This window comes from Polypterus senegalus, unplaced genomic scaffold, assembly GCF_016835505.1.
Source record: "Polypterus senegalus isolate Bchr_013 unplaced genomic scaffold, ASM1683550v1 scaffold_1110, whole genome shotgun sequence".
Lineage (NCBI taxonomy): Eukaryota > Metazoa > Chordata > Cladistia > Polypteriformes > Polypteridae > Polypterus > Polypterus senegalus.
Window position 1 is genome coordinate 29,294 of NW_024379021.1, and position 17,763 is coordinate 47,056.

Here is a 17,763-nt window from a genome sequence, read left to right on the forward strand (position 1 = left end):
TAAGCAAATTGCTGGTCAGAGATTGTTCCATGAGGCAGTGGCACCATCTAAGATTCAAAAAACCAGAATGGTATTAAATAGGCACCGGTACACCACCCCCTGAAATGTACAATAGGCAATGCTGTGAACTTAAAAGCAAAGGGCTCTGTTTAATACTAAGAAATAAAATTTTTTCTGTAAAGAAAGAATAGTACAGCCACACAGGAGACAGCCAGAACACCTACAACAGCACCAAGGATGGTATCTTGGAACTGGGAGCCTGCAAGGAGAAAAGAAATAAGGAATTAAAACCCAAACACTGCAACTCACTAGGATAGATTCAAAAGCAGTCCATAACATGGCTTGCATTTAAGCTGTTCAAACAAGTTACCTGCAAAGCCTTGGTCTTGCTGAGGAGACAGGGACTGAGATACAGAAGACAAAGGAGCGACCTGCTCCAGAAAAACAGGGCCAACAGAAATGGTCTCCTTCCATCCAGCTGGTGCACTCACTTCACCTGAAACACAATTGCAGTTTGTATCCCAGGTTGGACACTACAGAAGTCTGCTGGTGAGGTCACTTACTTGCTCTCCTGCGTCTGTTTAGGGGCACCAGAGCCCCTCTTGAAGGGAGGGGGGGTTGGCACAGCTTGTGTCACAGTAGCTACAGACAGCATTGTCCCCATCGACCGAGCTCCACCTGAAAGTACAGCCACCAATCACAACCTGCTACCTCATCTGAACAGCTACACCCTCATCCTCCCAGTCAGTCACTTACTGGCTCAGTGCAGAGTTGTATGAACAATCCTTATTCAAAGGATCAACATTAGCAGACACCAAGGTCACCTTCAGATGGCAGGTAATGAAGATCTGAAAGTAGACATGCAAGTACTGTCACACCTGGGAGCTTCAGTGGGATTCCTCCCAAGGAGATGGGATGAAAGGACTCACTGAACTAGTAGTCAGACCATAAAACCTGAAGGCATCCAGCTGGAACTGCATGACAGACTGGGCAACTCTGGGGGACATGAACTGGGAATTGGAGCCTGTCAGTTTACTGTCCAAGAAACACCTGCAATGCACAAGATGGACCATAGCATTGTGTTTCCACACCAAGATCTAGTCAGACTATTGCTTACACCCACCCATTATTCCCAATGAACGTGTAGGCCGGGGCAGATGCATTGGATCCAGGAGTGGCCACACAGCTGTCCACAAAGACACAGAGAGGCTCATGGTTAGTGCTGTCCACAGATGCTTGAAGGTTAATTAGGTCTCCTAGGAAGAAGGTGTTGGATGGACTCGGCCCACTCCAGTCACCTGCAGACAGGAATGTTACAAGGTGTTCAGATCACATCAGTACAAATGGAAAGAAGAATTAAGGTTTACACCTACTGCTCATTATAACCAGCGAGAAGCCCAGAATATCCTCAGCAGATATCGTGGAGGTGTAGGGAACCCAAGTGGGGTTTAATGCATTGCTGTTTACATTGTGTAGCCTGAGGGGAGAAAAAGGCCATTAGAAAGGGGAGCCACCTGACAGATCTTCAAATCAGGGTAGATTCTTGTAGGTTAACATATTGTAATGTGCTGTACATGGCATCTGTTTTGCACTTGTCTGTATTTGCATTAGTATATACTAGGCCAAGTGGATTTTGTTCCCTTACCTGTTGTATTGGCATTCAATCTGCACCACAGCTGGATTTGTTCTTACAATGGGAAGACCATCAATTGGAGAAGGATTGTAGTCCAGGGTGAAGGTGTACACTATGAGAGCTCCCAGCATCTAAAGAGCCAACAGTTTAGGGCTATTCAGCCAACAATGCTAAACTTTAAGAGCAAAAACATCTAGATTGGACTCTAACCGCACAGTCAGAGACCCTTTGCAACTTATATATTAATCCTTTTCACTACAAAGGAATTTGCTTGTAACCTTTCAGGAGAAATGCCAAGAAAAAAAACAAAATGACCCCTTTTATTGGCTAAAGATTACAATATGCAAGCTTTCAGGCAACTCAAAATCCTGCAAGGTTTACATCTTGCCTGAAGGGGTTCAACAAAACTAATCCTTTTAGATGCTCCAGATAGCCCTTTGGTGGGAGATCTTTACAGATCTTGGAGGAATACTGGCCATTCACCCAAAAAATTACTTGAACATCGGTACTAAAGCAAATGTTAAAGCAGTACACCTCTCCCAATTTTTAATATGCTGTGAAAGTCTTTAAACATCTTCTCGTTCTCCTATTCAAAGCAGTTTACTTGCCATATTGATTAAATTCCTAAAGATTTCAGTTGTGAAACCTACAATGCTGGGGATGAAGAAAATGGAAAAACCTCAACATGTTTAATTAACTTTACAGAAATTAGATGGCTTCTTCAAAAGGTAAAATCTGATGCCCACATACAGGTCACAAATGGGCACTGCACCACCGATTAAGGGTCTATGCACACAATGCAGGCTTCACTGCTCAATTCTCCTTTCTTGCCTATCCTGTACCAAAGCCTACGAGCACTCAGTCCGCTATGAAAACGTAAAGAGAGGATCTCGTTAAAGCGAGCCTGATCAATTGCGACTTGTGCGCCAAAACGTCATACGAACATAAACCAGACCTGAGCCACATACAAGAGCGTTCACTAGTAATCGAGAAACAAGATTAGGAAAAAGAACAAGTGCGAGAGCACAATTAATCAGCTCACCTCCACGGTGCTCCCACAGCCCTGCAGAGGCGCTTCAATCACAAAGGGCTGAGCACCGGCCGGACTGGTCACACCACATCCACCCATGGAAAGATCAGAAGGCTGCACCAGCTTTTGGATGCCCAACAAGTCCGGACTGATGGTGACGATCACCTCACTGTCGGTGCACTGAGCGTTTACGGTCTGCGGAGCGCCAGCTCTCGGCTCAACATAAAGCATGACCGCGGGCTTCTGGTGTTTTGCTTACGTCCTTTGAAACGGGGCTGCGCAAAAGCATCGCAGAAGATAAAGAGCAGCAATACCACGGCTGTCTGACCCTTGTCTTTACACCACATTTTGAAATAACAAAGAGGAAAATCAGCAAAGCATAGTAAAAGAGAAGGAGCAGCACAGTCTTTATATACACGAATGAAGACGGTCGATCGCTTAATGATAATAACACGTGCGGAGAAAAAGATCGCCAATCAGACACCAATCGCGTTTGAAATGAACAAGACGAATGAAATACTGATGGTAATTACGGGAAAGAGATAATAAAATTAGAATCACAAATTGAAGCATGCCAACGCGTCAGATCATCTCTGGTAGTAAACTGACAGTTCTTCTGTGGATCACGCAGCCGCCAATGGGTTTTAAATCCCTCGGTAATTAAAACCTATTTGCTTTGCATAAGTGAAGAATAAAGTGAACTAAATGTTAAGTGTGATGTCTTGAAGTTTCACTTACGAGATTAGGGGGCGCGTTGTGCATTGCAGACTAACACGGAAGACTAATGAAATATTGGACAAATGCAGTAGAAGTTGAATGTAGTCAAATATTTTGTGGTAATGAGGTGCTATTAAAAAGTTTATAAGTAGCTTCGATTTAATCTCATTTTGTATCAAATTCATTTGAAAACGTTTGGAGTGATGCAGACAGCTCTAAGGAACTGTTTTGGTAAAATCAAATCAGCTTTACAAAGCGGAGACAGGACAAGTATCCTTCCATTCACATTGATTTCATGTCTGATTGATTAATCGAAAAAGGTCATAAAGTAAATCACCTTGTAAAAAAATAGTGGAAAGCAACCTCAGGACAAGCAGGCCCAGTTTTGGGTGGATTGGTCCAAACAATGCAGAGACGATGATCAATTTTGCTTTGAGTCCAACAGTGGCAGTGCCTGTGACTGCTCCATGGTTATGTCATAATCTGGAAGTGGACCTCAGATAGCATAAAGAAATCTCTTTTTTAATATTTATGTAATTGTGATCAATAGTTTTGTGGTGTAAAAGTGACCAGGAACGGCACTTGAACCTCTCAGGTTCTTTTTATATTGGTGCACAATACGTATTTAACATTCACTGGGCACAAATAAGCTGAAATACAAAGTAAGAATATCTCAACATTGGTCAAGGTAACCTACCTCAAGTTCAATGTCTTATCAGGGGCTCGAAGCCATTTGACTCATGAGACATCCCTGCCAGGATTCACTTTAAAATAATTTAATATTATAGGTCTAATGCTGTAGTCACATGGCCTGGGAGGGCAGAAAATAATAAAAACTCCAGGGGTTTTGATGAAAGGGAAAAAGAAACGAAATATTCAAGAGTGCAAAGGCCAAAAGAGCGTACACACTGACATTTTCCAGCTCTTGTTATAATAATTGGAGTTGATTAATGGGATGCGGAGTAAGTGATGTCTTTTGTTTCCCCTGCTTTCTGTTTCAAAGTATTGAATTGCTGTGGAAAATGACAAACGTACAAGACCGAAAACATCTTCATGAACAATGAAAGCTGCATGAAAGTAGCCCCAGTCATCTCAAGCAGTGTTTGTCAACCACTGTATCGCAGCACAATGGTGTGCCATGACAGCTATCCAGGTGTGCCATCGAAATAATAGTGTAACGCACCGGGGTCTAAACCTGAGAGGGACAACATCCTCAGGTGGCCAAGACCTGTCTGAGGAGGACAGGACTACCTGGAGAAGCTGACGTAAAAGCAGTTCTACTATCACTATGCTGCTTGGGTGTGTGGTCACCAGCGAGTCTCCCAGGACCAGTGGATAGTGGGCATACGAACTGATTCTGAGGCAGAGACGGCCGGGCAAAGGGACAAAGTAACTGGGAGGTGCCACCAATGTGCTCACTAAGTGCTGTGAATGCTGATCTCGGAGCTGCTTTTTTACTTGCACCCTTTCGGACAGTTGAGCACAAGTAACAGAACGAGTGTGTTTGTGGTTAGCAAAATTGTGGGGTGCCTTGGGATCTTATTGGTTACAAAAAGTGGTCCACCTCAGAAAAAAAAGTTGGAAAACACGGATCTAGACAATCAGAAAGCACATGAGAATTCTTTCAGGCCTGAAGGAAAGGAGGGCAAAATTAATATTTAAGGAAATGCAGACATCCTGATCTTAAAGACAGAATAAGATTTAGCTTGGACGTGTCCTGTGGGTGTAGTACAAGACAGGCTGGGGGTGAATGATGTGTTAAGATGTGGGGGGCTGTGGACCTTACAGTGTGAAATTGTGCCAAGGTGAGATGAGACTGGCAAACCTCCATAGGACTGGGTAGACTGGCAGCAAGTGTAGAATAAAACTAGGGTGGGAATGGCTCTGTGGGTGGGCTAAATGAAAAATTAATGTCTGGAAAACAGTAGAAATGGCCAAGGAATGGGCACTCGATTAGCAGAGGTAGAATAAGATTTGAAGTCATGCTAGGGATATGTTAAGGGCAGAAGGAAGTGCACATTTTTGGAAGATTACAGTGCTGGTGGTGCAGACATTATGATGTGCGCTTTGGCAAAATGGAAAACTGGGCAAGTTGGCAAAGGATTGGGAAATTTAGAGTCAGGTGTAGAATAATATTTGGGTGGCAGGGGTGCACCTGTTCTTTTCCACATCTATAGAACAAATTATGGGAAGAAGAAAGGGGGCTGCGGATGTCACGGACTGAAGTTTTGCCGAACACTAGCAAAGGGAAAGCTGGCATCATATTGGACAGCATGGTGGAACGGGTTGAAAACATTTTAGTCTGGATTTGTCCTATGGGTCTGGTACTGAAGAGGCCAAGATGCACATTGAAACTATGATGAGGACCGTGAGGGCAGTTGAAATAACTGGATGGATAGATAGATAGATAGATAGATAGATAGATAGATAGATAGATAGATAGATAGATAGATAGATAGATAGATAGATATGAAAGGCACTATATAATAGATAGATGTGAAAGGCACTATATAATAGATAGATAGATACACTTTAAAAAATTGACTACATTTTCAGTAAATTACTGGCTACTAGTTGCATTACTTTTACAGTATTTTACTGTATCATATTACAATACATTACAATAAAATTACCATACCACACTGACTTGACAGTAAACTGGGTATGAAAATTACTGTGATGTAGCAGTATGTTGCTGTTGAATTACAATAATGAACCATTTTCAATTTACAGTAATCTACTGTATTTTTACATACCAACTGTAAAAGTAATGCAACTCAGTAGCCAGTAATTTACTGTAAATTTACAGTTGCAATAACAACATTGAATACTGTAAAGGACATTAAAACAACTTTGATCACCCATCCTATTTACCAAATTTACATCAAGTTAAGTTCTGAAGGTCTCTAAAGTCCTCTTGTCCACCTCACTACTTGTTCCTTGCATTTGTGGTTTTCTGTTGTATAAAATGTTTCCATCAGTGTCCCTGTAGTCAGGTTTAGACTTTTATCAGTCACTTTACAACACATACAATCTTTAAATTATTGAAAATGAATAAAGTTAAACAAAAATAAAAACAAAACACATTACTGTATGTGTTTTGCATATTTATTCAGCAGTGTTTCTTCAAAATGTAAACGCACAGAATACCTCAAGTATACACTTTTAAATTCAATAAAAGTCTTAACAGGCAGTTCAATTTTTTTTTTAAATTGCACAAACAAAATGACCTAAACCTCACATACAGTAAGTATATGTACAATAAACAAAAACACATTTTTTACTGTACCGTATATCTAATATCCTCTGTAGTAAACAACTTGCCACATACTGCACCTCAGTGCCCGCAGTTATTATTGGCTGTCTAGTAGTTGTCTAGTAGTCAACAGCGTATTATTTGTAAATATGTGCTACTTTCTCCAGATACGCAGACATCTGAAAGGTTCAAGTGCAGAAAATCAGTCAATAATTCTGAAAGCAGGTCTCCTTTTAAAAGGTATATTTTAAGAAATTAAATAAAAGACATAAACTTCAGTGTTTCACATTTAAACAATAATGTTAAAAAACAAAAATGTAATTGCAAAGCAGTGTGACATTTTTAAAGACAGCAAGATAGAAATTAACCTGAGGCAAAACAGGGGGTTAAAACACTTTAAATCAATTTGAATTATTAGGATTCCTTTCAGAAAATAATGTCTACATTGACATCCATTCAAAATCAATTAGTTTCCTTAAAAGTGTGCAGACTTGTTGGTTGATGTGTCCGTGTTTCTTTTTTTATTTTGAGCCCGACTCTGGGTTAATACACAAAAAACACCTGGAAACAAAATATAGAAGCTATTCGTTTTATTTGAGCTATTTCAAACTGTTTTTCAAAAGACATTAAATCTGTTCCTTTCTACAGAATACTGATGCCTAACGCGCGTCCTAAGTAGGAAAGCCAAACATGATTTCTCTGCCATTTTAACAATGTTGTGGTGATTTACTAGTCTCACTATTACCCTTGCTAGTGTTATCTACAATGTCAGTCTGTTAGTTTACCTTTGGATGAACTCCAATGTGGACGAGGCATCTTCAGGATACTGCAAGTTAACGTTGTAATAAGATTGTAGCAATACCATTGATGAAGTCATGATGTGGTCCCATGTCCACTTGTCCTTCAATTGACAACATCCAGGCTTTAGGCTTCATCATGTCATCTGAAATAAAAGAGATATTCATCACGTACTTATGCAAAGTAGTGGAATTCTTAATGAACAACAGTGTGAAAGGAATGGGTTGCTAACACAGGGTCTTAGATTACAACTATTAAAGTAATAGAAATAATTAGAGCGTATTACTCATAAAAGCGGAAAGGAGTCATAGGTCTGCACACTGTTCTTCTGGTCTTTGTAAAGTAAAGAGCAGCTGCACAGACCTTCAAAACATATATGAGAAGGTAATTCATGTTTACATACTACTGAAGTTGCTGACACTATAAGCTACATGTGGTGTTAACATTACCTTGTATAATAATTTTATATTCCACTCTTGTTTTAATTTGTTGAAGAAGAGAGTGGCAGCCCTCTCCAACCATGTCTCCTTTTTTTCCAACATCCGCAAAACTTTTTGGGTGTTCCCTTACAATTCCTCGGACTACGCTGTGACACATTGCTCTAGTTGGGTTAAGATCATGTTCAAGCATTTGATCCACCACTGCTTTCACCATATCTTTTCTGTCTTCTGGTGATGGTCTTGTTTGATTTGCCACTGCTTTTTGAATTGTTGCTGGCATCCTATTCCAATTGACTTGGAACTCTGCATACCATGGCCTGCCAGGATGTGGGAATGAAGAAACAGAGGAGTTTGAACTGCTTGAGGAGTTAGAAGATAGGATGAGTGGAGTGCTCACGGGGCTTGATGAGAGGGATGAAGAGGCAGCAGCATCCAGTTCACTTTGAATTGTTACAAGTCCTAGAAATGATAGCAAAAAAGATCAATTGAAAAAAGACAAAAAAGCAGCACACTAAATTAATTGATGATAAATTACATTCTTCCTGTTCAATATATTATATTAGTAGCCACTGAAAAGAAACAGAATGAAGGACACTAGTAAGAGAAAGACATGATTGTGTTTTTCAGGTCAATGAGGTCGCCCTTCAATAATCTTTGAACTCCAGTGTTATTTGTTCAGCTTACCAATGGCAGTTATCAAAATATATATTAAACAGCATTAAAAATGAAGGTAAACAGTTTGCGGCACTGGATTGGCCTAATGTGTTTCTCCAGATCCTTCTCTTGTACAAAAGCAAGGTCTTCCCTGCTTTCCACACCAAGCTCTTCTAACCGTTCAAGAAGAGATGTTAAGGATTCATTTGAGAGGCTTGGCAAGATAGATAGCACCACTTCCCTTATGTCTTGACTCATTTTCTGAAAGAGAGTTTGGAGCAGACAGTCAAATATCAACCAATTAATTCAGAAAACCCCTTGATTATTTGTTTATTATCAGTAATGCGTTATTTGCTACAATTTTCTCTCTGTATGATTTTATGCTTTATTCAGGCACTAGTGAGTACTCCAAGAAGTGAAAGCATTCACAAACGACAGACTATCCCTATCTCAGTTTGATTTCAATTGCATTAGAAAATTTAACTCTTCATTTATAGGTAAAAGTGATGGAATCTTCAAAGGCAATTTCTGAATCATATCCTTCCACAATACTTTCACTAAAATACAAAGATGTTATTTAAAAGACAAAGTCCGATATACATATATGTGTTCTTTACAGAACCTCACAGACTCTTCCTACTCCATTATTTATCTATCCTTTCTACTTACACAATTTCTAAAAAAGAATGATGAAGAACAATTAGCAGTAGGTCACACACATTATAAGCTGGAAGTGGATAGTAGTCAAGCAAATCATCTTGCTTTATACAAACATAATCCTTTTGGACTACTCCACATTTATAATAGACACCTATATCTCTCAACTTCACAAAGGTATGCTTCTCTGTAACAAAGTATGCAGAATCATGGACAGTAAGTACAAGAATAATCTTCCCAACATAAAGTTCTTCATCTCTACTTCCGAGCCAAACAAACATTCCTTTCCTGTATGCTGTGCCTTTCACAGTCACTTCATTGCCTGCCACTGTAGACTGTGACTCAAAATTATAACTGGCAACAGATTCTCTGATTTTGTCATTATAATCATTCACAAAAATCTGTGTACCCCTGTGTACCTGTACAACTGGAGGGAACAGGCTGCCTGCACTCAAGTAGGCCTGAAGAAGCTGATGTCTTTCTGCCAGTGTTTTGCACAGATGTTTAAAGCTGTGTAGCTTTCTGGCACACGTTTTGAAAAATGAGTGCTTACTTTCAAACCTTAATCTCCAAAGGCGAATAAGTGGACCAAAGTGGAGTATAAGTTCAGGATAATAGCACATATAATGATGCTTAGGTCTTAAAGGGTGATTAGGGAAAAGCTTTTTCCTACTGTGTAGATATTCTTCAGTTATGACTTTGAGATATGCTACTTGGCCTGCTGCGATAGCTGGTGCACAGATAAGCTCCACTACCTCTCTTAGTTGTAAAAGGAGATGCCATACCTCGTTTTCACAGGGATCTTGAATTCTGTCACCTATCAAGAGAGGTAACAATCTAAGAAAACACCAATTTTGAACTGCATGTCCATTTAGTTGTTCACTACCAGGGGAAACATCTGCAGGTTTGTCATTGCCATCATTTCCTTGATATTTGAATTGGTTCTTACATCTGTTTAATTGCAAGTAAGTAAAGTGCTTCTCATGTATTAAATGACCTACAAACAAAGCAAGGTCATACGACACAATACCTTCAAACAAGTCATGGGCTAGACATGGTGGGAGCCCAGGGTGGCAAACATGGAAATAAGAAAGTTGGTTAAAAGGAGAGTCACACTTGATACCTGATACAGCAGGGTCTAAACCCTGAACATGACATTTATATGACTGTATTGTCCTCACAGCACCACACAAGTATGGTTCTTTAATAAAGTTTGGTTTATCTGTTTCACAGTAGCGGCAAAAGAGATCAGCCCGACTGAAGTTTTCCAGAAAACCTCCAATACAATGGGATCCCAAGTTGTCTCCTGAAATGGCAATCAGAGTGCCTTTTACAAATCTGCCATCAGTTATCAAAATCCCTCTCTCTTCTAGAAATTTGAGGTCCTTGATCAAAGGTTAAAAAATTTTGGTCACTCCGTATTTTAAGTTCTGCTCCCTACATAAGAGAACAAGTTGCATGTGATCTGCAGTGGATCTATTATGTGGCAAAATTTCAGCCAGGGTTAAGTATACAGCTAAAACTTTATGTTTTTTTGTCCCTGGACCAAGTGGCTTTACAACCTCAAAGGCATCTTGATATAAAATCAAACCACTAGAAGAAGGTTCTATTTTCAATACTGGATTACTTCGAACTCCCTCTCCATCTCCAACATCCTTATAGACATTTTCAGTGGATGCTTGAGAAGGCATACTGTTCTCTTACAGACTCGCTTTTGAACAATGCAAGTAAAGTCTCTTGTACTGGTATATACTGGGCAAAGCATTCTTTGCCATTTTCATCAGTGCCCAGAAACAAGGGTACAGGCTCAACATAATTGAAATTCTTTTTAAAAACAGTCTTTCTCTTTTGTTCTTTTCTTAGAAGTTCCTTGTTATACATCTTAAGGAGATCCCCCCTGTTCATTTCATTAATTATGTCACTTAGAGTGGCCTCTGGAATTCCAAGTCCTTCAATTTCTCAATCAGAATCTTAAGCAAATGTGAAAGTCCAATGTCATGGACATTTTGAAAGTCCTCAATGATTGTTTGTATGGTACCTGCTGGTAACAATATCTTAGCTTGTAATTTCAGAAAAAGAAGTGTAATGTTTTGTAAAAACAAAGTTTCATCCACAGCCAGTGGCCTTTCTGGTTCACAATCATCCTCATCAAAACTATTTGAATCTGTCTGACTAGGAACACCAAAGGGATCCATGGGAACAGATGTATCTAGAATTGAATCATCTAGGTCCTCTGAGCCTCTATGTTTCCTTGAAATATGCGAGGCTAAACTTGACTTAACTGTAAAAATGCTCTCACAACCTCTGAATGGGCATTTGATTTTCAGTCCTTGTTTTATGTGTGATTTTAAATGCTTTATGAAAGAGGTCAAAGCATCACGCTTACCTTCACATGACTGAACCACACAGTTTAAAGGTGTAATGAACTGCCTGTAGTGCTGCAGAGTAGGAACTGCTTCCTCATGGTCTCTATATATGTGTGTTTTCAGAACACTGGCTTTGCGGTACATCCGAGACCACGTAGGCACACCACACTGATAATGATAACTGGGAGTGTTACTGTGCAGCTTTGTGTATTGAATAACCTGAGTAACATTACTACAGACATACTGGCACTTACTAAATTTACAATGGAACATTGTGAATTGATAGGCAAATTTATTTAATGGCTAATAGAGTCAAAAATACTTTGCTAAGACTGCCTTTTCTAACACAGACCAGCTTACAATATTTTAAATGTGGAAAATGCAATATGGTTAGGATCCCAAAGGGAAATGTTAACACACACACACAAAAAAACTACAATATGTATCTACAAATAAAAGTTAAACCAGTAAGAAGCCATTAAAATACCATTTGAAGTCAAATTTCTATCAACCATGCTTAAATCAATACATTTCCATGTATTACTTTTGCCTGTGGAGTTTACCATAAATGAGTTTATATATATATATATATATATTGTCACATACTTGAGTAGGAGCATGGATTGATTCGACAGCACCTGGGAAACCACTCGCCGCCAGGGAATGGTGGGGTATTAACTTTCTCCCTCTGCTTCCTCATAGAAAAAGACCTTCCTGCACCATAGGCCTGGATTGACCGCAGTCGCGATACTTCCGCCCTTCCTCCGCCATCTTGCCCTGGCGTCATCCTTCCCATCCTCCCTTGCGGTCCTTCCCGACATTCCTCCACTTCCGGCTCCTCCCCAATAAAATGGCGCAGCGCCAGGAGTCGCGCATATGAACTGTTTGTTTATAATTTTGACCTGTTTTTTGTGTGTACAATATCGGGGCGGAAAACCCCAACCCTTGCTACTGTCTCTCTCGGTCCTTTACAAGTGGCGTAGCGGCAGGATAGAGATCCCGGAATGCGGAGGGACAGGACCTGAACACCGTGCTGCAGGGAATGAGCGCCCAGCTCCAGGCCCTGCAGCAAGCGCAAGCCGCTACCAACCGGGAGCTGGAGGCCACGAGGCCAGGTTAGTGGAAGCCCAGGCGAGACCAGACCCGCCCAGGCAGCCGCCTCATCCTATGGTACCGATGGGCCCTTCGAGGACGTCGATGCCTACCTGGGCATGTTTGAGAGGGCGGCCACCGGAGCGAGTGGCAGCGGTCAGTGGCGTCCATCTTGGCGCCATACCTGAAGGACCAGCTGCTGGGCCTATTATGACCTCCCTGAGGAGGAGGCCGCTAATTACGACCTCCTCAAGCCCGAAATATTGGCCCGCTCACGGCATTAGCCGGGCCAGCAGGCGGCGAATGGCGGAACTGGGTCTTTGACCCGAAAAGCCGCTTCGCGCCCAGGCGTTGAGTTCTGGGGCAAGATGGGCGCTGGCTACGGCCAGAGAGCCCGGCAGGCGGAAAGTGGTCGGCGGGTGGCCTGTGAAGGCCTGGTCAATGCAATGCCCAGTTCCCTCGCCCAGCAGGTCGGGGACACGCCTATCAGAACATGTCGGGCCTCCTCGGCGTCCTGGAGCGTCAGTTGGCGGTCCTCCGACTTGGGGGTCAGAAAAGCCTGCTCGCGGGAACCGGCAGGGACGGGCGGCCACCCCGAGCCCCTCGGCCAGCGCTGCAGAAGCGCCAGCCAGAGCCAAAGAGAGGCGGGTCCGCCGCGCTGTTTCAAGTGTGGCGAGACCGGCCACCTGCTGCCAAACTGCCCCATCACATCGCCCGGAGCCTATGGACTGCAGCTGGACATCATCGGAGAGGTATTGTACCCGCCGCATCCCTTGGCGAGTCGAATCGGGAGTGGTGTTGCTAAATGGGCACGCCGTGGTGGCTTTGTTTGATTCCGGCAGCAACATTACCATTGTTGCTCGCCGTTTGTCTTACGCAACAGTGGTTAAAGCAGCATTTGTTGGTTACCTGTGTGCATGGGGGACTAGGTCATATCGTCCGCTCACTGCTATCTTACCTGGAAGGGGAACCAATCCAAATGGCGGTCGCTGTGTTACCTGACCCCCTTCCCAGTGATCCTGGGACAAGACTGGTCTAAAAGAATCAGCGGTAAGCCATTCGCGCTCGGGGCCTCGTTGGATCTTGTCATGAGGGGAAAAGGCACCCTCCCGCGGCCTCCACGCCGTGCACAAGGGCAGGCCCTATGCGCTGGTGTCTCGGGGACCTTTCGTGGCTACGGACCTTGACCCGGAAGATTCCGCCGGAGAAGGGACTAGCCAGGGAACTCTCCCCGGGCCCAGGCCCCAAGACCCTCTCGGCCTGGACCATCAATTTCGGTCCACGCCGCCTCCTTTAAGAGGGAGCAGTGGAATGATGACTCCCTGCGCTTTGCCCGAATGCGATTGTTCTGCCTAACAGCTCGACAGCGGACGGATCCACACCGGGAACCCTTCTTTGTCCTTGAGAATGATCTGTTGTACCGAAAGTGGCTACCCATGAGGCGAGGTGCGGAAGTTGTTGCTAATTCAGCGTACCTTCCGGCGGGAGATATGCGAGTTGGCACATGCTCACCTCCTACGCGCTCACCTCGGGGCCGAAAAAACACTGGAGAGGATTAAGCTCCGCTTTTACTGGCCTGGGATCAATGAGGAGGTCCGGCGGTTCTGTCAATCCTGTCCGGAGTGCCAGACCGCCAGATTCCTAGGAGGGACCGTGCTCCTCTAGTCCCTATTCCCCTCGTGGACATCCCCTTTGAAAGGATAGGGGTCGATTTGGTGGGACCCTGGAGCCCTCAACCCGTGGCCACAAGTATATCCTAGTCATGGTGGACTATGCCACCCGGTACCCAGAGGCGGTTCCCCTGCGCTCGCTAATACTAAAAGCATCGCACGGAACTGGTTAACTTGTTTTCACGCGTGGGCATACCCAAGGAGGTCCTCACGGACCAGGGTACGCCCTTCACTTCGGATACGTTCAAGGAGGTGGCCAAATTACTGCAGATAAAGCACCTGAAAGCGTCAGTCTATCACCCGCAAACTGGCGGGTTGGTGACGATTTAATCAGGCGCTTAAGCAGATGCTCCGCAAGGTAGTCAGCGGGCGGCAGGAACTGGGACCAGCTCCTCCCGCTCGTGCTTTTGCCTACCGGGAGGTACCCCAGGCCTCTACGGCTTCTCCCCTTTGAATTACTATACGGGCGACAACCCCGGGAATCCTCGACATCCTAAAAGAAGGCTGGGAGGCGAGGCTCTTCCCTCCTCTAATATTTTGATGCGCACGCGCAACTGCGGACCGACTCACAAAGATCAGGCCCCTCCTAAAAGAGCACGTGACTCGTGCGCAAGCAGCGCAGGCCGGTGTTACAACCGCAACTCCGTCCTCAGGGAGTTCCGCCTGGGACCGAGTTATGGTGCTCGTCCCGACCTCCCACTCGAAGCTGCTCGCTCACTGGCAAGGGCCTTACGAGGTTAAGGAGAGAAAGGACTGCGTCGACTATTTGGTGAAACAGCCCAATGCGTCGACCGGTGAGAGGATCTATCATGTCAACCTGTTAAAGCCCTGGAGAGATAGAGAGGAGCTCCCAGCTCCCGTAGGTCACTCTCCCTTTCGCAAGCACAACTGCCCTTAACCTCGGCGAAGAGCTGACCCCAAGCAGCGGCAGGAGTTAGCCCAAACACTCCGAGCCATCCCGAGGTAGTGGCGAGTCACCCGGCCGGACGCGCTGATTGAGCACGATATAGTCACGGAGCCCGGTAATCGTCCGGGAGAGGCCCTACCGACTCCGGAGGCAAAGCGCCGCAGAGGTCGAACTGGAGGTGAAACGTATGTTGGACATGGACATAATTGAAGAGAGCCATAGTCCCTGGTCCAGCCCTATTGTCCTCGTCTCCAAGCCAGGCGGCTCCTGGAGGTTCTGTAATGACTTTAGGCGTCTGAATCAGATCTCCAAGTTCGATGCCTACCCCATGCCCGCATTGACGACCTCCTTGGCGGCTGGAGTACGGCTCGATATCTGACTACCCTTGACATGACAAAAGGGTATTGGCAAATTCCTTTAACGGCATCCGCAAAGGAGAAAACGGCCTTTAGCACCCCTAGCGGGCACTGGCAGTACAAGGTCCTCCCATTTGGGCTGCACGGGGCCCCGGCGACCTTCCAACGTCTGGTAGATAGAGTGCTGAAGCCCACCAGTCCTATAGCGCCGCCTACCTGGATGGCGTTGTCATCTATTCCGGCACCTGGGAGGAGCATCTACTGCAGGTCGCAGCTGTCCTCCGAACACTGGCTAAAGCCGGCCTCCGCATAAACCCCGGAAGTGTTTTTGGATTAAAGGAGGCCAAATATTTAGGCTACCTCGTGGGACAAGGACAGGTGCGGCCACAGAGCTCCAAAGTTAAAGACATCTTAGAATGGCCCGTCCAGTACCAAGAAACAGGTGCAGGCTTTCTTGGGGCTTGCGGTTACTACCGCCGGTTTGTTCCCGTTTCTCGAAGAGCAGCACCCTTGACTGACCTGACAAAAGGGCGCTCCCTATACGTGGTGTGGACCGACAAAGCAGAACAGCGTTCAGTGACCTAAAGAAGGCCCTAACGTCGGCACCTGTGTTACGGACGCCCGATTTTGGGCTCCCGTTTATTCTCCAGACCGCCGGTTCGGACACAGGCCTGGGTGCCGTGCTGAGCCAAAGCGTCGATGGTGTCGAGCACCCTGTGATGTACCTTAGCGGAAACTGATGGACCGGGAGACCCGGTACGCGGCAGTGGAGAGGGAGGCCTTGGCCATTAAGTGGGCAGTGACCCACCTCCGGTACTACCTGCTGGGTCGAGTTCGCTCTGGTGACTGATCACGCTGCACTTCAGTGGATGTCCCTACACAAAGAGTCGAATCCGCGGGTCACCAGGTGGTTCCTGGACTTACAGCCGTATAAGTTCACTGTCACTTATCGGCGGGCACCCTTCAGGCCAATGCCGATGCCCTCTCTCGTATTCACGACCTCTCGGTTAGGTCCGCCCGACCTGGCGGTCCTGGGCTAAGGGGGATGGTCACGCGCCGCCAGTAGGAGGCCGGATTGATTCGACAGCACCTGGGAAACCACTCGCCGCCAGGGAATGGTGGGGTATTAACTTTCTCCCTCTGCTTCCTCATAGAAAAAAAGACCGTCCTGCACCATAGGCCTGGATTGACCGCAGTCGCGATACTTCCGCCCTTCCTCCGCCATCTTGCCCTGCCGTCATCCTTCCCATCCTCCCTTGCGGTCCTTCCCGACATTCCTCCACTTCCGGCTCCTCCCCAATAAAATGGCCGCGACGCCAGGAGTCGTCGCGTGATATGAACTGTTTGTTTATAATTTTGACCTGTTTTTTGTGTGTACAATATACGGGGCGGAAAACCCCAACCCTTGCTACTGTCTCTCGGTCCTTTACAATATATATATATATATATATATATATATATATATATATATATATATATATATATATATATATATATATATATATATATATATATATATATATATATATATTATGCTATTCCTGAGCTAACATCTTTCATTACAGTTTAAAACAAAAGCACATAAACTTTATCAAAATGCACAAATTAAAACTGTTTAAAAAGACATGAACTAAAACTACATGAAAAAGCTGACATTGGAACAATATGACAACTCAGACCTGAAGCTATAAGATAAGACACGAGTTTAAAAAAATGCACAGAATGAAACGGTTTGAAAATGCTAGATCTTAAATTTTATGAAAGAAATCACTAATTACAGCTGTAAACATTAATATATATTGAAAGGCATGATTTAAAGTAGATTGAGAAATGCACAAACTGAAATTAAACGAAACTGCACGTACTCAAACGATGTGAGAAAGTACAAACTGAAAGCGCGCAGTATGTATGTTTGTAATACACTCCGTGGTAAAGTCTTAAAATGACTGCATAACTTCCTCTCTAACAATACAAAACAGAAATTGTTATAATGATAATGGGGAAAGGCAAATAATGTTAAGTTAATTACCGTTTGTATAAGTAACACGTGCCGAAGTACACTACAACTCCACTTTATTCTATTTTCTTCCACTCTCTGTGCATGTAATATCCCACAATGCAACGGGGTCTTCTCCAAATACAATTTTATAGTAATTTGCTGTCTTTTCACAGAAGACAGCGTATCTT

At 44.1% G+C, this 17,763-nt stretch overlaps 1 protein-coding gene across 1 annotated transcript; it reads right to left on the minus strand.

Moving 5' to 3' along the window:
- Nucleotides 1–566: 566 nt before the first annotated feature.
- LOC120519774 (zona pellucida sperm-binding protein 3-like) lies at nucleotides 567–3,029 on the minus strand. The gene is made up of 7 exons (XM_039742595.1): nucleotides 2,676–3,029; nucleotides 1,646–1,764; nucleotides 1,374–1,477; nucleotides 1,124–1,298; nucleotides 930–1,050; nucleotides 757–848; nucleotides 567–678 (listed from the first exon to the last, which is right to left on the minus strand). Exons 1-7 carry the CDS (start codon nucleotides 2,892–2,894, stop codon nucleotides 582–584), a joined length of 927 nt encoding a protein of 308 aa, XP_039598529.1. The 5' UTR covers nucleotides 2,895–3,029; the 3' UTR covers nucleotides 567–581.
- Between the last annotated feature and the right edge of the window lie 14,734 nt (nucleotides 3,030–17,763).